The sequence below is a fragment of the Limanda limanda genome, chromosome 7 (genome assembly GCF_963576545.1).
Source record: "Limanda limanda chromosome 7, fLimLim1.1, whole genome shotgun sequence".
Lineage (NCBI taxonomy): Eukaryota > Metazoa > Chordata > Actinopteri > Pleuronectiformes > Pleuronectidae > Limanda > Limanda limanda.
This window is the reverse complement of record NC_083642.1, coordinates 9,382,634-9,408,059: the sequence shown is the minus strand read 5'-3', so window position 1 is coordinate 9,408,059 and position 25,426 is coordinate 9,382,634. Positions and strand designations below refer to the sequence as shown.

The following is a 25,426-nucleotide window of genomic DNA, read 5'->3' as shown; positions in this document are numbered from 1 at the left end:
TGCACAAAGATCCAATGACGAGTTTTTTTTTGCTACTTTTGCTTAAAGGCTGGTGCTGAGAGGAGCAGGGGGACCGAGGGGGGGGAGGGGGGGGCAAGGCAGATTAAACAGCTTTACAGTACAGTACTTGGTTTCCATCACATCACTGACGGGGGGGGGAGAAGCAGACAATCTTGATTCTATGCTGCGATAAAGAGAGAAGTACATGGAAAGGGTTTATTTTACTGATGTATTTTTCTGAAGCTGGCTCAGAATCGATCCCGTTCTGGACGAGTCTCAGGAGACGTGGCCGATGGGACTCGGGTGAAAGGACAGGAGAGCATAAGGCGAGAGTCTGTCAGATGGGAGCAGACAGTGGGAGCATCAGGTGGCCAGCCACAAGTTTACACATCTTTTCATCCATCAACGTTAATTTTTTTAAGTTAAAATGTCTTTTCTTTTCTTTGTTTCCTTGCATCACACTATGTATAGTTTACATACTGTACAATACCCACTGAGCTGCCACTGTGTCCGCACGCTGACTGATGGAGACAGAGAGGTGCCGCAGGTTTCTTACACTAACATTCAATACTTAATAAACATGGGAGTGGGCTCACACTCAAACACACACACACTCAAACACACGCACACGCACACACATACAAATGGAAGAGTTAATGCTTCACAACACAGTCGCATCATGTACAAGGAACTTCATTATTAATTAAAAAAAATCATACAGGAACCTTATTCAGCTATATTACAAATAAAACATGACTCCTTCAGAGTTCCTCTCCGGCTGCTGAAAACACTGAGAGGAATAAAATATCCTAACGACACATACGTGTGCGTACAGTGGTGTCGGCGGCACGATAACACAGTCCTTCTATTCGTTTGTTTGTCCGGGTGGGAAAGATGGAAAGAGAGGAGGAAGTAGCTGTGTGATGATGAAAGTAAGATTGAAGTGGCATGGGAAGGATCGAGTGGTCCTTTCAAAACAAAAACAAAACAAAAACAAAACAAAAACAAAACAAAAACAAAAACAAAACAAAAACAAAACAAAAACAAAACAAAAACAAAACAAAACAAAACAAAACAAAAACAAAACAAAACAAAAACAAAACAAAAACAAAACAAAAAAGTGCCAAGGTAAAGTGAATTCAAGTAATGTGTGCTCTATACACAGGAGAGGGAGGGAGGAGGGAAGGAGTGGGCACGAGTCCTTTGGCTCCTTTGGGCCACTACTGGCTCTTCCTGTGTTCCGTCACGCTGCTCGACGAATCCGTGGGCGATTCTCCGCGTGCAGCTCTGGAGAGGACGTCGATCCACTTGGCCTGAACTTCTGCATCTTGGGCACTTAGGAGCAAAGTCTGCTGCGCGTGAGTGAGCCGGACCGCGTGTTTCCCCTCGGACTTCTCTGCTGCCGATGGCGGCGACGCGCTCACCTCGAACCCGGGGAGAGGCACTGCCCGTGCTCCTTTAGAATCCTACAAACACACAGGCTTAGTTCATTATCTCCTTATAGATCATACAGTTTTACATCCTCGTGCAATCATCCTGTGCCGCTGCACTTTACTCAAGTACTGTTCTCTACCCATAATGTATACATATTCCGTATAAGTCTATTCAATGCATTTTCTTTCATTTTCCTTTTTCTTTCAGTATTGTAGCCTATTTTTATTCTGTTTAAAACAATCACATGTTCTCTGTTGCCGTAGTGGTTGAATTTCCCCAACGTGGGATCAATGGACTTTCTATCTTTTTCATATTTTATCTACAAATCAGAATCATCTCGTGGTATTTAAAATTGATTTTGCCTTGAACAATAAAGCAACAGCTTGTCATTTCAGTTGCACGAGAATAAATTCCGTCCGGCATGTACAATAAACCCTGTCCTCCCTTCCCCCTCTTCCTTTCTGTATAATCAGGAAATGCTCATCCAACTCCCATTAATCCTAATCTTTGGAATGGCAGCTTTCTGCAGTGGGATTGGGATATTAGTCTTGGAAATGAAACCCGGGGCGGCTTTAACAGCCTGACTTCCCTTCTGTGCCGTCCACTATGATATGAATGATGGCCTCTCGGGGAAAGCTTTCCAAACATGATTGCTCTGGGAAATCCTTTTTTTTATTATTATTTTATTTCAAGCAATCGTGTAAACCGCTCAATCTTTGCACCTCCTCAGGATGAGCGGAGCAGATGTAGTTGTAAACATGCAAACCTAAGATTTCATGGAATTACGGTAACGTTGCCTCATCTGGTCGGTGCGAACTAAAGCCTGTGCACAGACACACAGAGGCTATACCTGAGGTCACATCCAGGACAACCAAATCCCCCTGGCCCAAATCTACAGAGCACAGACAGACCCGGCACAGGCAGGATTGAGCAGATCTGATTTACACACAGACACACACACACACACTCAGGGATGTGCTCTGTGGCTGTACTGCACAGATTTCCTACTTCAAGAGGAGGAGGCTCACAGGATGTATAGGAAAAGTCCCGGTTGGTGCAGCAGATTCATGAGGATGAACTTTTGCAATGTTTATTGTCCCCTTTGACTATATATTAGTATGTGTTTGTGTTTGTGTTTAACTCTTACCTGCCCACTGCTCTGCAAGTACAGCACCAGTGGCTCAGCCTTGGTAACAGCCACCCACATCTTGTTCCAGCTCTTCCCTTTCTCCTGCACTTGGAGGTGGCCGCTCATTAAACAGTTCTCCCCCGTTAGAGATGACTGTCTCTGAAAAGATACAATAATATAGACATTTACATAAATTAATGAGAGTCCATATGATGTTAAATGAAATACACAGAAAACTGTTCCAACTGAGATAAAAGAAAAACACAGAGCAGATCAAATATTTTTATTTTATACCTATATATTCATAAACAACTTTCTTTAGTTGTACTATATAAAATACACTGTTTTTAGTTTACTATCGTGAATTTATATCCATATATATAATATTCTATACACATATTCTTTTTGTATATCATATCTGCCTATATACCTAGGACCGGTCTAATCAGCACATATAAGGACACGTCTACCTCAATATCTCAATATGTATATATACTTTTGCACAAATACACTTTTACATTCCTTTTTTCTTTTATATATTTTCTTTTATAGACTTTTTATATTATATTTCATTTATTCCCTTGTCTTCCTCATTCTAACTTGTCTGCTGCTGTAACACATGAATTTCCCCGGGTTGTGGATAAATAAAGTTTCATCTCGTCTTATCTAATAAATTACATTTCTTACTTTTGTTTTTAAAGGTGTTGGCGTTAATCATTATTCTAAGTATTGGTTGGAATTAGCGTGTAATTGAAATCCGTCTGAATCACGTTTTGGAGATTTAAATTTGATGAGTGTGTGTTCACTGTTACATAACCAGGATGTAGGACACAGTCAGATTTGTACATTGACAGGTGTTCGAGCTCCAGCTGCCTCCTGCTCCAACACCTCTGTGACCCACAGCCCCCCCCTTGTGGTGTGTAATGTCATTGCATGTCAGACTTTTAGGTGTTAAATTTCTCCAGTCTGGGCTACCGACAAAAAACATGGCGGCCTCTGTAGACAGGAGCCACTCCTGATGTTAATATAAAGTATTTAAATATAAAGAGTAAAGAAAACAACAATTAGTACAAACAAGATCAAACACACAAGTGAAAACATCACTAGGATTATTTTTAATTTTAATTCCCTTTCACCTTAATCTGACACACTGAACCTTTAACTGAATGAACTGCAATATTTATATTATAATATATTATATAGTATAATTACATTATATTATCAACATTATATATGACAGTATCCTCCTGTCAGATACGTGTAGAACTCCAGACAGTGGACAGCCACACCTGAAGCTGCCAGACTGTCGAGTCAGCGGAGACGACTGGTTCTCCCTAAGCTCAGATCTCTTTATGATATTAGTCAAATAGGGATAAGTTGATATTTCAATGTGAACGTTTGTATATTCTCAAGTGTCCAAATAGAGAGAGAGAGTGTGTGAGTGTGTGTGTGTACAATGATTCCAGACCACACAGGGAGTCCAGTATTCAAACACTGGACTTATTACACTTCTGTACTTTCTCTTTGTTGCCATCAGAGGAATCTGGTTCTGTTGAACCCTGGTTGACTTTCAGCACTGACGTACACGGAGAGATGGATTGGACTGGCCAGAACGGAGGCAGGAAAATAAACTACAATCCACATGCTGTGCAGTCTTTCTCCGTGTGTGTGAGTCTTTGTGTGTGTTCTTGGTTTTGTTTGTGTCGGAGTGTGTGTCTCACCTCAGGCGCTGCTTTCCTCTTCTGTTCACTGGCGCCGAGATTCTCCAGACTGAGGCTGGCTTCGAAACACTCCGGGCACACTCGGCTCGTTTTGTTGTCCAGGGTCTTTGAGCACTTTGCACAGATGGCCTGCAGAAGAAGAAGGGATAGAAGAGAGACAGCGTTGAGAAGCAGCTCCGTTGTGAACGGTTAAAATGTCTGAAAGAAACGTTCCACTTGTTTTCCAACAAGCAGTGCCTGAATCCATCTCCCTCCGTGTGCTCACCGCTCCGCAGGACTTGCAGTGGTGTTTGCGCTTGGTGAAATTGAAGCTCTCGTTGCAGCCTTTACATGTTTGCTTCTCTTTGTCCTTTTTCCTGGAACTCTTCTGTAGGAGAAATAAAAAACAACAACACAGGAGTCATGTGTCGAGGTCGTCAACCAGGTCATTTTAAAAAGCACAGCTGAACATGAAGGAATGTCTGACAGCTCTTCACGCTTCATCCTTTGTTTGTCTGGCTGTGGATCTTAAGTTTCTTGTCAGGAGAAGGCCCAGGCAGGCGGCCACCCACACAGACACACTATCCTTCTCAGAAAGACAACTGGAGCGGGGGACAGATGGAGAGAGCAGGCTGCCAGGTTGTTATTCTGAAGGTGAAATTCATCTCCTTTTAAACAGGTAACATGAGAGTGGGAGTGGGTTTGTCAATGGGAACTAAACGTTTTTTTAGACAAAAGAAACAGATTGCCGTTATTATTGTCACCACAATCCTTAAGCTTGAGATCAATGAACCTGAGAATAACCAGAGAAAAGAACATAAAAAATACTAACAACTCATTATCTCTACAGAGAAATATCAGATGTTTTTAGATACAGTTACATAGATATATTTTTCCTTTTTAATGTTATTAAGAGTAGGTGTACTTTAAATAAGGACAGACGCTTAGTTGAATTTGCAGTTGAGCTATTTTAAGTTCATTAAGACACCTATGCACGCCATAGACTGTGTATAAAGATGGACCACGTGTGCCCACTTCATCCCACTATCCAGAAATTAGGCCGGAATATCCCAAAGGCCACCATCTTGACCATTTAGAGCCAGTGGCAATCAGGGAATAGAGTCACTGTAGAAGGATTATGGCGAAGGTCAGTCTCATCCTTCAATCATGACGTTTCCCCTTGGTTTTGTAGCATAAAATAGCACAGGATGAAAAAGAGGAGCCGTACGACTAGAAGACCAAGATGTCAACTTGGAAAGACAACAAGCTTTTGGGGATAAGGGCCAAAGTCTATGTGCTGCTGACAATATTTATGAGCTGTTCTCCTGCTGCTCTCACCTGGCGCCAATGCTCGTCTGAATGTTCCAGACATTTTCCTGTTGTCGTGAACGCACCTGACCCAGACCATCTCCAGCTGCGGTCTTCATATGTATAATTTTCGGGAGTTTTCAGAAAACGTCTTTAGAAACGGCGCTCACACTTTCTAAACCAGCACTCCTTCAAGTACCACCAACACACCTGGGGACAGTAGATGTTATTAGTATCTTACCCTCTCGTGCAGTCGTTCACTGTCCGAGTCCATGGATTGGTTGCACCAGGGACCCTGAGGAGCAGAACCAACAAAGATTACATTTACTGGAGACGTCAGCGTCCTCCTGCAGTCAGACGTCTTCACCACTAGGTGTCAGTCTTGACCTGTTTCATCTTTTCCTCTGGCTTGTGTCGAGTTACTTGGACGGCGTCCAGCTCTGGTCAGCACAAAGTGGGTCAAACCAGATCCATAAGACTTTTGTATATACTCTGACTTTCCCTATTAGGTCATGAGAGAGTTCTGGGAGAAGAGACTCGCAGACGCTACGTGTGTGACTGTCGGGTTTGAACACAAAGGAAAAGGCTTCATAAGGTGTGTGTGTGTTGTGTGTATGATACTAGCACGTCCCTAGATGGACGGTTGCTCAAGCAGACAAAGACCAGAGCATTATGACAAACTCATTAGCCACTAGCTTCCCGTGATTCATCTCAGAGGATGAGCCACAAACTGAGGGATCAGGGAACTGGGTGACTGACCGGTGAGTCAGGGAGGTGGTCGTCCTCTCGAGAGAAGGAGCTGTTGAAAGCTTTGTTGAACGTCTCGCTGTTCTGCTTGTGCCTCTCGATCGTGGCCAGGATCACCTACGAGTGGAAGGAGACGAAGAGGAGAGGAGATCACGGAGAAAAGGGAGGAAGAAAACAAAGAGAAGAGACGGGTTATTGATCAGACACACAATGGCATCTATGTGTATTCATTCTTTCTGTGCTTGTGACGTAACAATGTTTGATCTTGTGTTGAGTGTCCCACAGATTCTGTTTCTCCACTTAAAAGGATTTACTGAAGTGAAACAGAAGAGACCAAAGAAAGTTGGACGTCGCTTTATTGAAAAAAATGCACTAAACGAATTACAAGAGCGATGACATCACAGCTCTCAAAGCATCATGGTCCTTCTGCTACGACCTAAACGCCAAAGTCCGGAGACCTGTCTGTTTATTCTCTTTTGAGTTTCAATTCGACTCTTAGGTTATACTCATTTCCATCCCTCTCTTATCTTACAGACTGAACACACAAAGAAAAGCTCTCAGGCGCTTTGCAACACGCCCGCCCACGTTTCCAGCTGGTGAAAATGGTTTATCAGCTTTACTCTGCTGTAATGGGCTAAATGCACAATAATGAGGAGCTTTATTAGGAAATATAATTCCCTGACACACTGAATGAGTGTGGGGACAGTTTTTTTTGTGTGTGTGCTAATTCCATTCTTTTACAAACTAGAACTATTGAAGGCTCAGGCTCTAAAAGCTGCACGAGAGACAGACTGTGTGTGGGTGCACTGTATGTATTTGTGTGTGTGTGTGTGTGTGTGTGTGTGTGTGAGATCCTTGCCTGAATCCAATCTTCCTTCTCTTCAGCTGTCCTGTAAAGCAAATAAAATGAGATGAAATGATTTTGTCAGACGTAACCCCACATTAAAATAAGCCTGTACGGAGCCCAAGGGTGTTAGATATTAAATAAGCAGAACATTATAAAATAAACTAGAATTAGCCCTGTGGTTGTTTGCCTCCAACAATCAGTGCAGTGCAGTCTTCATACAACATTTTCCAGACTCGTATCTGGCCACCGTAAACCTTGATAATCGAATCAGATCATATTTGAGTCCAAGTGATTAAATAAACATCTACATCAAAATGAAAAAAAACAAACATATTCATAATAGGTTCTTTAATTATTTCAATATTTACTGTTTTTTTCCTAATTCATGTAGATTGGGGTTAGGTTAATTGGAGAATCTAAATTTTATACGATAGTGAATGGTTGTTTGTGTGTGGATATCGGCCCTGTGATAAACCAGTGACCCGTCCAGGGTGCACTCCGCCTCTTGCCCGATGCCAGCTGGGATCGGCTCCACCACAAAGCATCAGCAGTATAAATAATGGATGGATACATAATATACATATTTCCACGAGTCATCTTTACCTGGCTTGCAGCTCCAGTGAGCGCTGCTTGCCGATGATGGCGAAGGTGTGAGGAAGGTTCTGCTTCATATTCTCCTGAACCTGAGGATGAGAGGCAGAGGTCATTTAGTTTTCACACTAACAGGAAAAATAAAATTAGAAAAGAAAGAAGGACATGAGCACTGCACCTCCATGCCGGCGATGTCAATCCTCTCTCTGACACTGAACTTCTGTCCCATCAATCGGAGTTTAGGCACGCAGTACAGCACCATGTTGTTGAACTGGAGCAGAAACAATGCAGATGATGAACAGTGCAGGTAACAACATGGAAACAGACAGACACACTCCAGCTCTCCTATCTCTCTAATTAAAACACTTCAGCCCTCTCACCAAGTAGAGGTATCGGTCTTGTGCCGTTCCGTTTTTGGCCGACATCTTCTTGATATGTCCTTCTTTGATGAGCTCGTTGGCGGGGTTAACGATGTCCTCCTCCCCCCCGAGCCGCTCGTAAACCTCCAGGAGCTTGTTCATCTTCTCCTGAAAACACCAGGCCACAGGATGATGAGGAAACACGCCAGAGAGCGAGAAGACCGAGACAGAGCTGTGAGCCACACGCCAGCAGATGGAGTCATTTTATTATTAGCAAAGGCTTCCACTCACTTGTGGTATTATCATCTCATTTCAATTTGTATGGTAGCCAGATTACGCAAAAACTACTGGACTTGTTACAACCACATTTGGATCAGGTGGCAATTCAACATTTCCTAGATTTCCCAGAGAGTTATTCAAAATCAGACACATCAAGGAAACTATAATTTATGAGTGTGTGCAATTCGGTGCAGATCGAAGTAAAAATCCAGATGTAGTGACTTTGCATGTGGTTTCATAAGGGGACTCTTAGGCCTCGACTGAGGTACGCACTCCTTTGTGTCCTTCTACTATTTCTTTATTGATTCATAAACGTGAACCTAAATCGTTTAAAGGATGTGAGAAGCATTATCTCGGCCAGACAGAAGAAAGAGATGAGGTGGATGAGCGTTCAAGAAAGTCAGTCCGGCTTCCGCAAGCTGAGAAACCCGAGGCAGGAAACGGTAACTTCCTGTCTGTGCTGATTCAACTCGTTCACTCCATCAGACAAACACTTAAGATGTTGCTGACAGACAGTGGGGCTTCAGCAGCTCTCTGATTGGCTGGTTGACGCGGCTGTTTTTTTTTTTACAAAGCTCAACGCGACAGAGTGTTGAAACGAGACAACACGAAAAAGAAAGAAAAGAGAAGCGACGTGTTAAAGAGAGTCTCACCATTTTCCTGATTGCTGCATTGGAGTGGTTGGCTGCTGTAGAGATCAGCTCCACCGCCTCTGTAACACAAAACAAACACAGATGAGATGATGTTTGAGTAAAACCGACCTTCACATGATCAGAATGCACCAAAAGTGCAAACTCTTCACATTAAACAGCCTTGGTGCATTAGCTGGATTTCAGCCCAGTAGAAAACACCTGAATCAGCCACTTTAATGGAGGCCTACATTAACATCAGTGACACACACTCTGGGAAAATGAGGCCGTGACAATTGCGATAAAACTGATTTCCAACCGGAGCAGGGTGAGAAACCCCCCCCCCCCATTTTCCCCTGGACTCCAAACTCCATTAATTTCATTTGTGGGCATGAAAGGTCGGACATCAACATGAGGAGTGTCATGAGGCAGAGGATGAAAGTACACACACAGCACAAAGGTCTATTTAAAGCATCAGGGTGAAATGTGCTCGTCCAACAGGGGACAAACTAACAACTGTGACCCGGGAGGCTGGTGAAGGACCTGCATCCAAAATCGATGGCTAAATTAACCAGAGCATCACTGAAGCAAGGGAACCAGTTTACTGATAATGATAATAAATATTTAACTGTCGGTCCGACAATACTTATTATTATTATTTCAAAAGAAATAAAATAAAATAATGGTATGAATGTTTTAATTAAAAAAAATGGGGAAGAATGCAATTGTATATATTTGTATTATAAGGTGACTTTAATATATAAAACTAAAGTTCAGACCACAAGCCCAGTAAAAGCACATTTATAAAACTATGTCATCAGAGAGATTATAAAGAAGAGTGTGCAGTGAGTGATATTAACTGAAGGAAAATAAAAGCAAGGTTAAAAGTTTGGTTGAGATGACGTCACACATTGCGTCATCAAACCTTCACACAACTGTTTGCCTCCACTTAGCATCTTCTCTGCACGTGGTATTTTCTAAATATACTGTGTGGGAGGAGCCAGGGGAGAAATCAAACACGTCCTTAAAAGCACTGCGAATAGTTTCAGGATTCTGATTTAATCTCTGTTTAATCTGCAGCACGTGACATTGCACATGTGTCTGTGCAAAATGGGACGATATCATAGAATCACAACATCTCAACATCTGACTCCCAGTGGAGTTACAGTTACTGTTCCCACACAAGGTTACGTTCACCTGCTCCATGCTCCTGAATTTTGTTTTTCCCAACAACTGGAGAGGTTTGACACAGTCGGGGGTAAAGTGGCCGTTTGCCGGGAGAACAGATACCAACTCAGATAATCCGATTTCAAAGAGCAGCAGTTCCCTTCCACCTTCTCTTCCTGCCCTTGTACAGTCATGGAGTCATGTAACACACATGTTCATTATCAACTCAAGTGGACGCGTCTCCGCTCCATCACTGCTCTTTGGAATGCGGCTCTGCATCGGTTCACCCTCTCTCAGGTCTTTCTGTTGACCTCTTTGTGTTCATGCCACATCTAATTATTGTCAAGGGTTTAGCTGAATGGTAGCGCTTCGACGTTAGCTTTAGAAATGTAGTTCAACCAAGTTCATGAACTCTCCCCTCCTCATCACTCTCATCTAGAAAAGGTTGTTCTGTTCTTGTTAACAGGGTTTTTCAGCTAGCGATGTATTTTTATTACAATTTTTACATTTTATTTCAAAATCTAAAAGGAATACTACAGTTTTAAACACTAAAACAATTCAATATAAAATACTGTTGCAAATTGTAGGCTGGAGGAGTAAATATATTACTGTCAGATTTTGTATTCAGTCAAACTTTGTATAAAAGTACTGTGAGTACATCAAAATATTCAGTCAGTACTGAGCAGTGGACTGCACCATGGGTGGGGACACCCGACCTAAGGTTGGACTGGGAGTGGGAAGACTTCTCTGAACGCTGTATTCAAGTGTGTTTGTGTGTTGCAGTGAAAACAGCAGGTTGAGTGTCTCACTCTCTGCGTCTTTCCGGTCGAGGGCGTCGTCGGGCAGTTTCTTCAGGTAGTCTTTGAGCAGCAGCTCGTAGCGAGGAATCCTTTGGACTGGTTCCAGCATGTGGTGCTGCAGCGTCAGGTTCCCACACACATCCTGTTTCTGATGTTCCCAACACAAAAACAAAAGGGTTAGGGGTTATTTGAACTGATTAACCACAAAAAAATAAGAGATTAGGAAGATGAACAGAATGCTCGCTGGACAGAAAACTCTGGAGAAGCAGGAGTATATATATACCTGTATGTTCTGGACAACACTCTTGAACTGTGAAGAGCGCTGCGTCCAGGTGTTAACCAGGTCCATCGCCCGGTCGAAGTTCTTCACATACTCTCCATACATCTTCATAAACGGAGCCAGCTTCTGGAGGATGTCTCCAATACGAGGGTTCGAGTCCCTGCAGCAAACACAAACAAACAACAACATCAACAACGGGGTATTTTGATTCTGTCTCATGAGAAGAAGAAGTAGGATTTTCTATTTTGTTGAAATGAAGTTACTTGTCGATACAAAGATGCGAATACTGCAAGTGTGAAACTTTAGGGAAAATCCCCAGTGCATCCTGGGAGATAAGATCTCCTTGCAGTGTGTGGCTGGTAAATAAAAGTTTCCTTCAGGTGGTTTCAATTACATCTTTACTTTCTAAGCAGGAAACTAAAGCCGGCTCATAAAAGATGAGACCAATCTCATCACATTTGCACAAATTAATCCCTCTTATGAACTTTCTTCCCATGGTGCACTTTTCTTCTTTTTCTCCAATCGGAGCTGATGCATTTTAATGAGTTCCTGAAAATAACAGGTGATTTCCCTAAACACGGGCCTCCAGAGGAGTCATTATCTACCAAGGGCGGCTGACGCTGGCAAGATTACACACACTGTGGGCAAATACCCGGCTTAGTGGGAAAAAGAGACAGAAAACGCCCTCAATCGGCGACGCTGACACACACCAAACACACAACCTGACAGCAGATGCCCCCCCCGCTGCTGCCAGCTGTCTGAGAGATTCAGCCAACAGCAACGGGCCCAACTGACCAGTAACTGAGCCAAAACCATCTGTTGAATAACATCACACTGACTGGGAAAGCTTCGTCCTTACCACTCTCCTGTGATCCGCGTCTTGAGCTCGGGCAGCAGGAACTTGTCGTGGAAGCAGTAGATGGAGGAGATGTTGGAGAAGATCCCTGTAATGACATCCTGAGGGATTCCAGCCTCTGTGAGCTTAGTGCAAAATACCTGGAGAAAGATATCAACACTTGTGTTAGTGAAGCTATTTCTAAACACCCAGAATCCGACTTCTGTTTATGGAGCAGGCAGGTAAACAGAGACACAAACATAGATAGATAGATTACTTTATTCATCCCCGAAGGGAAATTAAGTCGTCATAGCGGCCGGTATATTTGAAAACAATAAAATACAATACAATACAATAAAATAAAAAATATTGAGGTAGAAAGAATAAAACAGAAAACACAAGAAAAATAGGTAGATAAGGTGCAGTGGCAAGATGATGGTTATAGTACTGATAATATGATGGTAATGTTATTGTTAGACAGTATATCAAAATAGTACAGTAAATATAGTATATAATATAACATAATATATATTTATATATGATAGTTAGACAGTATATCAAAATAGTACAGTAAATATAGTATATAATATAACATAATGTATATTTATATATGATAGTAATTATCTCCATGTTGTTGTTGTTGGTCCACCTAATGAAGGTTTCTCCAGCTCCGGCTTTAAGTGAGAAGCAGATCTGAGTCAGCTGAAACCTCGCTGGTCATTAGTTATTGTAGGACCCTCAGATAAACTAAGATAAACTGTAAAATGTAATCTTACTTTCAGTTTACTTTGGACTTTAAAGCAACTGTTGACAAATGTCACTGATATAATGACCCAATGCAAACGATTAGTTTCACTGTCAATCATTTCTTTATTCGTATTTTTAATCTCTAAAATTATTTAAAAAACTTGCCCTCAGAATTACTCAGAGAGAAATATTTCATCTTCTAGTTGCTTGTTTTGTGTGACCAACATTTCAAAACCTTAAGATTTAAGATTTGTAATAATATAAAAAAGAATAAAAGAAGCAATTCATCACTGTTGAGAAACTTGAGACGAGAAATGTTTGGAATGTTTGTATTAAGACATTAAATTGGGTAAAAAAGTCCTTCTGTCTCCATCCACCCAATGCTGTTCTCCCATTCACAACAACGGGTGGGAGCCGTGTTTCAATGCACATCAGTTCGGCGTGAAAGTGTCGTGTCAAAACAGGAAGTGAACTGTGACTGATCGCCGCCCTCTGCAGCAGATAAACCGGAGCTGTTGTGTGATAGGGCAGCTGTGCGTCTCCTCCACCACATAAGCCGAACAAAGAGGAAGAAGACTCAACAACCACGACAACGGGCTCATCACAAATACAAGCTGAAACTACAACCACTGAAAAGGGATTTGAATGTGTCCACTTCCACCATGAGAAACTATAACGGCCCTTATTGAAAATGACTTATAGATTAAATAAGAAAAACAATCCCGTGTAAAGGAGCTGATTGAGATTACATCAAAAAATATATACAAATTAAGCTCATTAAATGTAGCTAAATATCTACAGCATAGGAGTTAGTTTTATTATGATGTTTATTTTATTTTTGATGCATATTCGTTTTTATAATATTTGTGAATTTGTTGAAAGTGTTGAAAAAATTCTGGCTTCCTCTCGAAGTCTAAAGCTCGGCAGCATCATCAAGACCGACACCCTTTCCAATTATGAACTCAGCTAAGAGTCAGGAAACAACATTTTCTTAATCCACGGGATTTACACACAAACACTGCAACACACCCACACACTCACACCAATAGATGTATGTTCCCCTTTACAGACAGACACACACTTTGTTTGTGCTGCACATCTATAAATACAAACCACACACGCAGACATGCACAAACACACACACACGCAATTCCTCACATGATTGTGTTTACACGGCTCTGAGTAATCCAGTCAACAGAGGAAGGGTTGTAGTCCAGTGGAGCACAGTGCCACTTTTTAATCCAGCATAGCCCTGATCTCAATCTCTCAAACCTCTGGCTCATTTAGGAGATTGAAATCTGGACCGGAGGCACCCAAACAGCCCGATATAACCCACAACACCACTGACAGGAGGAGGAGACACACACACACTCGCTGAGGCCCGGTGTTACCTGGTCGAGGAGGTTGAGTCTCTTGACGTAGGCCTCTTCGGTGTGGAGAAGCTCCTTGGCGATGTTCAGGAGTCTCTGAGCCTCTGAGCACTGAGGGAAACAGACAAACACCAAGAATTAGATCTGAGACAAACACCTGAGGAATCCCAAAGGAAACCTTCCAGTTCTTCACTTTAAACTTAAAGTTCTGCATCAACACATTATTCTAACACAGCACAATGTTACTGTTTAGGGCTGGTTTTAGTCAGGGAGGATATTTTTGTTCAGCCTTGTGGCCTTCATGTCGTTTTTTCCAGTTTAAGTCGTTGTCTCACATCCATTTATTTGATGTAGCTTCAGCAGAGCACGTCATCCCTCTGTATCAGCTGAACACTGTGACCTTTGCTTCATTGTGAGCTCGAAGCTTTGATTCAACACAGGTCACAGTGAACTTTGAAACTGAGAACCACAAGGTCAGTGTTAAATGGATCATATGATAGAATCTGGTTTCTCTTCATAGATCTGAAGAATAAATATTTTAACGAGTGATTGATTGATAATAACAAAAAAAGATATAGAAAAGCACAATCTGTACTGTTTCAATGGGATAAATGACTCAAGAGCTTAAGAAACAAATGTTTGATATGGTCGATTGTGATGATTGGATGAGTTAACTTTTTGAAACTTTTTTACTCATTATGAACAGTTGTTAAAGATCTGTATGCATCTCCCTAAAAAAACAAACTAAACACTTATTCATGCAATATTTATAAGATGGGCAGTTTTCCATATTCTTTCATAATTCTCATCATTGTCAACAAATCCCATGAAAAACCAAGAGCAACAATGAGGTTGAGAAAAAACTTTCCCCGAACTTTCCAACTTCCTGAGTCGGTGTGTGGCTCTCAGCCTCCAGCCCACAGTCTCCTTAAGACTGAACTCTTGAAAAAATGTCTCAAAGATTTTGTGGTTTCTTAAAAAAAAGTCAAGCTTGATGTTTCACATTTGTCAATAAGGTGTAAAAAGTACTTTGGTAAGTTCCTCCCTCCGGAGTTAAGTATTATCAGTTTCGGTCTTTTTTCCAACGGTATCTATGGACAAACAAACATTTTTCATAAGCAGATTTGATGCTAATAGTTGAGCAGCAGATTCACAGGGAAGTGACGTTCACAAAGCTCTATTTCTGCCATTAGTTTAGTTCAGAGGATGTAGCATCTGAAAGTGATACGTTATAAGCTGAATAAGTTCATCTCAGTGACGCTTGGACTCACATCAGAGTCAAGATACATTCAGCCTGTTTCAACATCGTCGGTTTCACAACTGCCGTCTCACACATTAACACACATGCACACACCCGAAACAGGAGGGTGGAATTGTCAACACAGGTTGTTCGGTGGAACTCAAAATTTGTCATTGTTTGCAAAGCCGCTGGTTCTCAGTCAGCAGAAGTTTTCTTTTTCAATCTCTTACCCTCTTGCAACGCACATCACTGAAAACCCACATCCTCTGTGACAAGGTTTTCATTGTACAGGTTCAACATGTCGACTGAAGCCTCAGAGTCGTGCAGCCAAACACGCAAACATGCACACACATACATGCAGATACCCTTCTTAGAACTTTACATTGACTTCCATTCATAGTGGAAAGCTTAACCCAAACCTGTGCAGTTCATGCCTAATCCTAATTCTAACCACTTTTCACATCTTATCCATAACCTCAACCAGGAGCTCGGAAATGATGTTTAGCTTGATCAGGCTTTGGTCTCCATTAGGTTTTTTTTGTCATGACAAGGTCAGTGTTTACGCTGGAAAATGTCCTTAAAAAACAGACACACGCATGCACCAAAATACGCACGCAAGCGCGCACACACACACGCACACACACACTTCCTCTGCACAGCATGGCTGGCATCAGGAAGCACTGCCGAGTGCAGATAGGTCTGTGTTCTGTGTCCATGTGACATTCAAGTGAGATTGGATTGAGTTGAACAGCTTAAAAACAGAGACAGTAACCATGGTAACGATGCTTCCTACGTCTACATCCGTGTGGCTTTGATAAAACTTTGCTCTCTGAGTTTATTGAGCTGTCGAACATTTTCCGGTCATCTGAGCTTTTTGTCCTTTCTCATTTGACATTGTTTCATATTTCTGTCATCACCTCCGCAATCGGATTCATTTTAAGTCTCGATGCTTTTGGATCAGAACTCTGTCGGTCTCCAGTAACGGAAGCATCGATGCCACGCTCTGTATATAGGGCACCATCGGGAAGAGTGTGGGCAGAGATTGAAGTATCAGTGTGGTTGACAATCAATAGTCGAAGTGAAGGACAAGAGAAAAGTGAAACAGAAGATCATCTGTCGGGAGGTTTTTTTGTCTCGGGGGCTCTTTCATCTCTCAGCCCTCACACGCTCCTGTTACAGCTGTCGAGCAGGTACTCATCCTTTTATGGAACGACGGAGCTTTTTTTAGAAACCAGCCCGTCACTGGTGACCAGCAAACTGAGGCCGCGGCGGTGTCTAGCGTTTCATGCAGAAGTATTCTTTGAAACTGTTCACCCAGCCTCAGATGATAATAATAGAAACAAGGTACTTTTTTTTTTTTCCACTACATGAAAGGAAGTGTGACTGTCTGACATGAAGCTTCTCAACCAGCCCGATGAACTGGATTTAAGCACGCAATGAAAATTCCTCAAACTCATGATGCAATATGACTTATGAATTAAAAAAGTGAGGGTGCGGGGGGGGGGTAGAGGGAGAACTAAAGACCACCTTTGAGGCACAGAGGGGTTATTCAGATATTAAATTATGGTTGTTCAGGTTTATGGTGATGACTTGATGAGGCCTGAGAATGTGAGGTACTCACTTTGTACGCCTCTGTCGACGTTGTGTCTGCTGTGTACCCAGTTTGTGTGTCTGTCAGAGGGTGCATGTCCCCACTGCTGCCCTCGTCCAAGTCACTGTCCTCATCCTGCGTTGAGTCGCGCTTGTTGCCCACGGTAACGCAGCAGGACACGCTCTCCGTCTCCGTGACGCTGTCGTAATGATCCTCCTCGTCGATGGCGTCCTCGTTGGGGAACACCTCTCCGTCCGCGGCGCACGACGGGCTGTCGATGCCGCTGTCCCGATTGGGAATCTTCCCGTTCTGCTCCGAGGAGTCCGGATTGTCCAGGAGCTCGTGGGAGGAGCCCACGTCGTCAAGGCAACCGATGCCGTGCGTGATCTCGACCTCCGCACACTCGTCCAGCGCGGCCTCATCCGAGCCGTGGATGTGCATGGAGGCCAGGCAGGAGAGTTCAGACAGGTCGGAGTTGCCAAGTGCAAGTTTGTCCACAGCGGAGGCGTCTCGTGCAGCCTTCGCCGCCGCCGGGTCCTGGCCGCAGGAGGAGTTGATGTCGTTCGCAGTGTCCATTCTCAGGCACAGGTGCAGCTGGGAGCGTGGGAGCACCCCCAGGATTGGGACCCTAGGACAGAAAGAGACACACTCGAAGTTAAGGAGAAGCTCTTATTAGCAGCCATAGCTTAGTAAAGACACTGCACTGTAACTCACACTGGAATCAAACTCAACTTTTTAAAGCTTTTATTCTCAAGCCTTAAGCAACTAAATTCTCATGACATATGGAACATAATGAAACCAGCAATGTATCTGACAAACAAACCGAGCTTCTGATAAAATGTCGTCCTCACCTTGAATTCTCGAACCTCTCGATGAGCAGCCCCACCTTCTGGGCCTCCCTCTGCGGCTGTGCTCCCGGGACAGGAGGGGGCAGATTCGGCTTTGGCTTCGGTGGAGGAGGGGGTGCTGGCAAAGGCCTGGAGGGCGCCGGGGGGATCCTCTTAGGTTTCTTGTCTTGCCCGAGGGCGAGCAGGTGCGCTGGTTTAGGGGGCACTACAGATGCAGAAGTCCAGACGAGGCGAGAGGAGAAGAGCAAGAGAGATGCGTGAGGCTGCAGTTGTTAACAAAACCAATCAGGTAGCAAGAATACATCCGAGAGAGAAAACCTCCATCGCTGAGTCTGTGTGTAAAGACTGCTTGTTTCTCGTAAGATCTCCAAATAGTAAAAAAAAACACCGTCCAGGAAAGAGACGTCTGTTCAGCGGTGACGTGCGAAACAACTCTGAGCCTCAGCAGCCAACTTCCTTGTTTCAGAACAGGATGCTGACATGTACGTGAAGCTACTGTGGTTCCAGTTGGTTTAAAATAAAAGCACCGACAGAGAAATGACTGAGCTGCCTTTAAAATGCAGCGTGACTTATGCATGCACACACATCTTCATCGTCTAGTCTTTCATTTGCATGTTTTTTTTCTTTCACTTTAATGTGTGAAAACCAGAAAATAATAAGTTACACCTGTTAGTTTGAGCACTTCCTCTGTGGCTGTCACTGTCACACAGCACAAAAGATGTTCAATAGACTTTCAAACAATGTTGTGACCACCCAGGGGATTTATAATTCAGACTTTGTAACCTGTGATTACACTGATCATATTTCAAAAGATCATAAAGTGTGGATATATCTTTGCAATTGGTATTTTTACTTTGATCAGCAAAAGTATTTATCAACAATGATATGAAAAGATAAATTTAAGAATATATAGCAAAGACATTTAAAAAGGCATTTATTATTTCTTTTCCACTTTTACTCTGAATGATGAGTGAATGAATGAGCAGTGAATTAATCTATTTTGTAGCATTAATAAAGATCAAATTAAGGGTAGCTGAATGCAATGATACAAGTAAACGTGTTTGTAGTGAACGAATTTGTGGTGCAAATCATAAACAAGCAAAAGTGCAAAACAAAGGGATGCGCAAACATGCATCAACATTTTCTGACCACAGAGTTTTTTTCCCAGTAAAACCTTTGAGGGCCTCAGGAACTCAGCGTTTTGAACAGTGACCACCGAGGTCCAACTTTAGTTCCTGCCCCTGAACACTTCCTGCTCCCGGGTTATTACTTCCCTGCCAGTTCTCACAGAGCGGCTCTCTCAGGATAAGCTATGAGTGATATGAAACACTTTGGAGAGGAAGTTCATCCTGTCAGGTGGGAAACAGTGTCTGTATGAAGCTGTGAGTAGAAGAACTGTGCTCAGAAATAGGGTAGTTCTTTCTGTCCCGTGCAGAATGGAAACATATAATCCTTCCCTTGTCTTTAAGCATTTTAATTTCATATTTTTCATTAAGGTTTTTCCTACGTCGTGTGACATGAGGATATACTTTCAATTTTACAACCATATAATTTATACTGGTATAAGAACACTGGTCAGGAACTGTGTGGATGCAGGAAGAGTAGAGAAACCAAATGACTGCACCCGCTTCCACACAGAGAACGAGAGGCCACTGCTTTGATTAGCAGGAAGATTGTGTGATTCATCAGTTCTGGCTAAAGCTGACATCATGAGTTGATTCATCACAAGACATTACAATGATTTGATTAATTCCTGCAGTCACTTATCAAACCCAAAGTGTCACAGCTCCTCCATTTTGAGGACGAGCTAACTTGTCCCTGTTTAGTATCGTTGTGAATTCACCAGTGGAACCGATGTGTCTCTCTGTCATCAATCAGGACATGAAGAGTTCAACCAAGGAGCATTGAAGCTGTTATGGAGGGTTCTGGTGGTCCAACACTTTATTAAAACATTTAAGTGGAAGTCTTCTTTCAGTTTTGACCCTTTCATATTCAGTAAAATACTTAGAATGATCTTCATTAACAACACTGAGAATATATAGTAAAAATAAAAGGCACTCAGGAGAGCAAATACCTCCACCAGCTGGATTTTTAATGAATCTGCACCAGATTGAACACACTCATAAATATCAGTCCCCTAAACATCACTTACCCTCTGAGGAAAAATATATAATTAGAAAACTCTATATTATTTGAAACCCACTGAAAATGTGGAAAAAGCTCGCAATGTTATAGAAAGAAAAACAAATCCTGGATCTGCCCACTAATCCCGATCCTCACCAACACTTTATAGGTTCTTCCCTGAATCAATACACATTGTTTCACCAAGTACCGTGGAACTACATCATGTGGTTTTAATATAAACATCCTCACAATCAAACCAACCAACAAACTAATGGACGGTGGTGAAAACAGAACCTCTTTGGTTCTTCTTGCCCTGCTACTCTAAATCTGTATGTGTTGTGTGCCCGCATGTTTCTCAGTAATTTCCAACTGAGCATCACACAAGTTTATTATATTTAGCTTCCCTCATATGATGCCTGAACACAAACCCTGTGTAGCGCCTGGCCTGCTTCACACCAGCCGCTCCCACAGAGGTGACCTACTGAGCAGCGTGAGTGACAGAGTGAGGTCAGGCCGCTGACACGTACCACCTTATAGAAAAGGGTTTGTCAGAGCAGAATAAATGACAGCTTGATCCCAGCGCTCTGATCCTGTTGCACCTTTCAATTATAATGACAGCACCAATGTCAAAACCCGGCCATGAGGGGGGGGGGGGGGGGGGGGGCCACACTAGGTCCCCGGCGTCTTACCTTGAGGTTTCTGAGCGGTCTGCGGTCTGGGTGAGGAGGAGGGCTGGGGCCGGGGTTTGATGGCGGGCCGGTCGTGCCATGGTCTGGGGGTCGGACCTTTCTTAACCAGCTGTGGAGAACACGGGTAGTCCAGGGGTCCACACTGGTACTGCAGGGCGGAGGCAGGGAGGTCTGCGGAGGACAAGAAAACACAATCGTCAAGTATTGATCAGGATATAATTGGATTCATCTAAAAACACGCATGCACAACCCAGTGTAATCCTAACTGTAATGCAACTGTGCAGTGATAGAGCTGAAGGTGAACGACCTTGGGCTCAGGATAGCACCCCCGGACATAGAGCAGGGGTGGGGGGGCAAAGAGGAGAAGAGGAGCTCTGCAGCATCGATCCTGACACCAGGCGACAGATTGGTTTCCCTCTCACTGGCTGAACGGTCTGTATCTGACCGGCTACATCTAATCTGCACACTGTCTGTTAATAGCTCAGGTGAGAGTGTGAAGAATTGTGTGTGAGCTGCAAAGAGGAGTTTCCATTTACTTGTGAGGGACAGAAAAGTGCTCTGATTGCTTCCAGTTTGGTTTTAGTTCGATAAGTCTGACCTGTTTTTGAAAGATACTGAATTATGTTTCATTCATTTACATATTTATGGATAAACACACTGGTAATGTTACTTTTTTTTTAGTTTTTTGTCAACAAGTTTCCCAAAAACACCTTACTTGCTAAAAATCTTAAAAAAAAGGTTTTACTCAGTTGAACTTATACCTCCAAAAACAGATTTACATAAATAAGAAGAGAATAATGGAGAATCTAACTGTAAAGAGAATCTAAGCCACATTAAGACAAAAAGAAAACTGTCGTGCAAAAAGCACAGAACGCAAACCCGATGCAAATCAGTGCACTAGAAATCAGTGAAGATATAAAAAGATACCAAATATTGTATTGTTAAATAAGGTGATACAACAATCCTGGATCCAGCCTCTGATTCAGATGCACAAGAAATTTAATGGGTTTCTCCCGGACACATTCTTCCACCAAGCTTGGTGCAAATCCCTCCAGTACTTTCTGTCTAATCTTTAAAACAAACAAACATAATCTCCTTAATGGAGGTAAATACATAATTAAAGCTGGAAACATATATTCCGAAAATGGCCGGGCACTGCAGTTAAACGCAAACGTTACTCAAACTGCAGAAAACCGTGCATTTCTTGAGGACTATCTCCAGCTGCTGTTTTACTGAACTATAGCGAGTGTTTACCCCCCCACCCCCAGGAGGGTGTATTTGGGATGAAATCTCAATAAATGACAATGTCCATGTTTAAGGTGATGGTGGAACAGTGTTTTAACAGTTCCTGAACATCTATGAATCTTTCTGGCACAGACTATTTTCTGGTTCTAGTCTTTTGTTTGGATTTTTGCTGACAATATTCCAGACTCGTCCTCTATGTGTAGAATTGTTTTTGGAAGCACGAAGCCCAGCACATCTAATTTGGTGTTTCAAGCTGTGCTCCTTGCAGCGGAAGGAGACAATAGAGGCTGTAATGAGTCTTATTAGACGGCGTGCCACCATGTGGCCCACTGCAGGCTTTCCCACCATGTCTGCACCACAAAGGAATGAGAGCAGGAAGAGATGTGCCGTGCAAATATCTCTCTCAGCCTAGAGGATCACTAAACCTACAGTATGCAGGTTTTATGTTCACTCTGAGTGAACTTGACTTTGGCCCCTAGCAACACAAGTATTGTCTTGCTTTGGTTTCTGCTCCTTTACATCCGAGATGACTCGTGGGCTGAGTCAGAGGAAAACCTTGACCTGTGATCGAGTGAACAAGCAGCACCTTCAGCCAGACGACTGCCTGGTGAAGAACTCTCTGACCCAACACTGGCCGGGGTCGATCCTGGGAAAAGCAAACAGCGCAGAACACGAACACATAGGGGCCGGTGCCTATGGAGACGCAGCGTAGCCATGGTTACCTGAGAGCAAAACCTGGCCCTCATATCAGACGAACTAACACCAAACAGGAACTTGACGACACAGCAGAAAGAGAAGCGCTGACGCTCACAGGTTTTCTTAATTAAAATCTCTCAAACCAAGTAAAATAACATGTTATGTCATCATTCAACGGTAACTGAAGAACACAAAGTGAAAACAAGTACGTGGAAATAACTTAAATCCCGACACAATGAGCTCAGGCTGTCAACGAAAGCTGTTTACAAGTAGTCAGAACAGAATAAAACACATAATCAGTGAATATATCCTGAGAGAGGAGCTCAAACGTTACCTTGCCTCCAACTGTTCAGTTTCACATATCCAAAGTCCAAAGAACAAGAAGAGAAGTCTCAAGCCGGTAAATACCGAAACAGCTCCAGCCCTCCCAGTTTGCCACAGTGCGCATGTGCAGCTGAGACTTTGTGGGAAACCCACACACACACACACACACACCCTACAGGGTTCGTCAAAGCTCAGCTCTGCTTCACACACACACATTCACCTTTCGTTTCCCAGGTGTGTTTGAGGAGCTGCACCTATCTGCTCACCTGCCAAACCTGATCCAAGCACCTCCTCCCGGGGCCAAAGTAACATGTGTTTCACTGTGGAGGCCCGACGATCCGGGCATACTCTACTGCAGACCCACAACACACACACACGCACACAGCAGCTGCACTCATACCTCAACACACACAGTGTTGTAAGAACAACAACCTTCACCAAGGCGCCATTAGTCTGATATTAACTCCATTAATACAATAGTGTGTAAACTATGTAAACAGCCTTTTCTGATTAACTCAAATACGATCAGACGTGGAATAATCAAATTATGACATGTTGCGTATTGTGACCTTAATCACATTATGTAGACATGTATATGTCTTAATCCCATTATAATGTCCTTTGGGAGTTTTCACAGCATTCTGCGATATAACACAGTCACTGCTTGGCAACAAAAATACCGGGTGAGTCGTAGCTTTTGCAAAATTAGAAAGAAAAAATGCTAAATGGTTGCATCTGTGAAATGTAACATGTACCACAATATGATCATGTTTATTTCCCCTTTGATTGATCATGATTGAATCTCATACAGTGTTACCTTTATCTTGCTGTATCCTGTACTACTGAATGAATCTTGGCCTGATTGCTTTAACTAAGGCATTGTTGTTTTCATGTCATCAGAAGATCCCGACCTCTGACTTTGTAACAACCCCAACCAGAGTGGGAGGGGTGAGCCAAATGTATAAAGACAAAGAACTGTTTCCCATCGGTGTGCATATTACAAACTAACCTTTGACGTGTGCACCATCTGAGCATTAAAGTTTGACAATACTGTGAGAGAATTGTGTCTCGTTCTCCGTTGTTAAGGTGGGTTTGTAGAAATTGCCGGGACACATCCTAGATCAAACCTTTTCAGGTTAGGGTCTTAAAAGTGCCAGACTAATATCAGACATCATTTTGAAGGTGACGTAATGCATTGAGCCATAATCTGGTTATGCTCTGCAACATGTAAATAGTATTTAGATTATTCCATTAGTGACCCATGTCAACATAATATTCGAGATATTGTCTTATTCTGGATAGGGTCAATACTGGGAATATTGGTGTAAATATGTCGTATGCAAATATAATATATAACTAGAACAATACTTGAAGCTTTGGATCGGTCACCTAATTGATTTGTTCTCAGCGGGACCCGAGACTAATACTGTAAATATGTAGATTTCAGATGCTTTTGTGCAAACACACAGGAGAATAGTGAACTCATTAATTCACTCAGCTCCATTTACTGAGGGACGGATAAGTGGGACAATTATAAGACATTATCACCACCGCGCCCTTGAGGCTGCGTGTTACAGTGACAAGCCTCCCCTGCAGGAACTATTTCCAGCCACCGTTTGTGACTATTACATCCTTTCAATTAGTCAGAGTGTCAGATAACCCGCCGTCATCTTACCTGTGCACTCGCCGCCTGGGTGTGACACGCTTTCCGGGATCGAACAGAACAAACGGCAGCCGGAGAGCACAGTGAGTGTTTTGGGTCGTAACCTGAAAGACGGCATTACAGTGGAGTTCCAGACAGTGAAAGGCTGCTGTGTACGAGACTCACAGAAGTATTCAGACACCGTCAGGTATGTGACGGGGACAAATCGGTGCGTTGTGATACTCGCACCCTCCCTCTTTGAGCTTCTCTGGTGATGCTGTCACGAGACAAAAGCCAGAGGAATGTCTCTGTTATGTCACTGAAGACTTTCACTTCATTTGCAGTTTTAGATCCTCTCTCTCTCTCTGATCCCCAATTTGTAAGATATGCCATGATATAAACCTGATAAGTCACATTATGAGGTTCAATATACATAAAAATGCTGGGAATCAGTGCTAAAATAGTAGGAACCAAAATCAGATCTGCACCAAACACTCAACTATTGACCTTATTCAAAATAAGACAGATTTATTTTTCATCAAGATCCATAAATCATTCCCTGTGATATCAGCGGCAAAAAAAAGCCCAATGTTAGGCATAAAATATGTATCTTCATCCATTAGGGGTCTTTTAATCCCAACGATAACAAAATACCTAGTTTGATGATGTCATGAAGCAGCGTTGAATCATGGGAGTACTTTATCTTTACCACCTTTGCCAATAAAAAAATCTACCTGACTCAGGTGCATATCATGTGCATGGATGAGGTCATGCGTTTTATTCACTTTACACAGCAAACAGCAAG

General features: G+C 42.8%; 1 protein-coding gene across 1 annotated transcript in view; it reads right to left on the bottom strand.

Annotated features, from left to right (window-relative positions):
- Window positions 1-1,126: 1,126 nt before the first annotated feature.
- The window catches only part of fgd (faciogenital dysplasia), a 54,979-nt gene continuing 30,679 nt past the window's right edge, over window positions 1,127-25,426 (bottom strand). The window contains exons 2-19 of the mRNA XM_061075090.1: window positions 20,715-20,885; window positions 17,905-18,106; window positions 17,084-17,681; window positions 14,244-14,333; window positions 12,130-12,266; window positions 11,274-11,430; window positions 11,000-11,138; window positions 9,048-9,106; window positions 8,137-8,283; window positions 7,935-8,027; window positions 7,769-7,848; window positions 7,178-7,208; window positions 6,331-6,435; window positions 5,813-5,866; window positions 4,550-4,651; window positions 4,285-4,413; window positions 2,582-2,722; window positions 1,127-1,466 (exon numbers count right to left, since the gene is read on the bottom strand). Coding sequence (XP_060931073.1) covers window positions 1,221-1,466; window positions 2,582-2,722; window positions 4,285-4,413; window positions 4,550-4,651; window positions 5,813-5,866; window positions 6,331-6,435; window positions 7,178-7,208; window positions 7,769-7,848; window positions 7,935-8,027; window positions 8,137-8,283; window positions 9,048-9,106; window positions 11,000-11,138; window positions 11,274-11,430; window positions 12,130-12,266; window positions 14,244-14,333; window positions 17,084-17,681; window positions 17,905-18,106; window positions 20,715-20,885 — 2,681 coding nt within the window. The 3' untranslated portion in view covers window positions 1,127-1,220. The remainder of the gene's footprint in view (window positions 1,467-2,581; window positions 2,723-4,284; window positions 4,414-4,549; window positions 4,652-5,812; window positions 5,867-6,330; window positions 6,436-7,177; window positions 7,209-7,768; window positions 7,849-7,934; window positions 8,028-8,136; window positions 8,284-9,047; window positions 9,107-10,999; window positions 11,139-11,273; window positions 11,431-12,129; window positions 12,267-14,243; window positions 14,334-17,083; window positions 17,682-17,904; window positions 18,107-20,714; window positions 20,886-25,426) is intronic.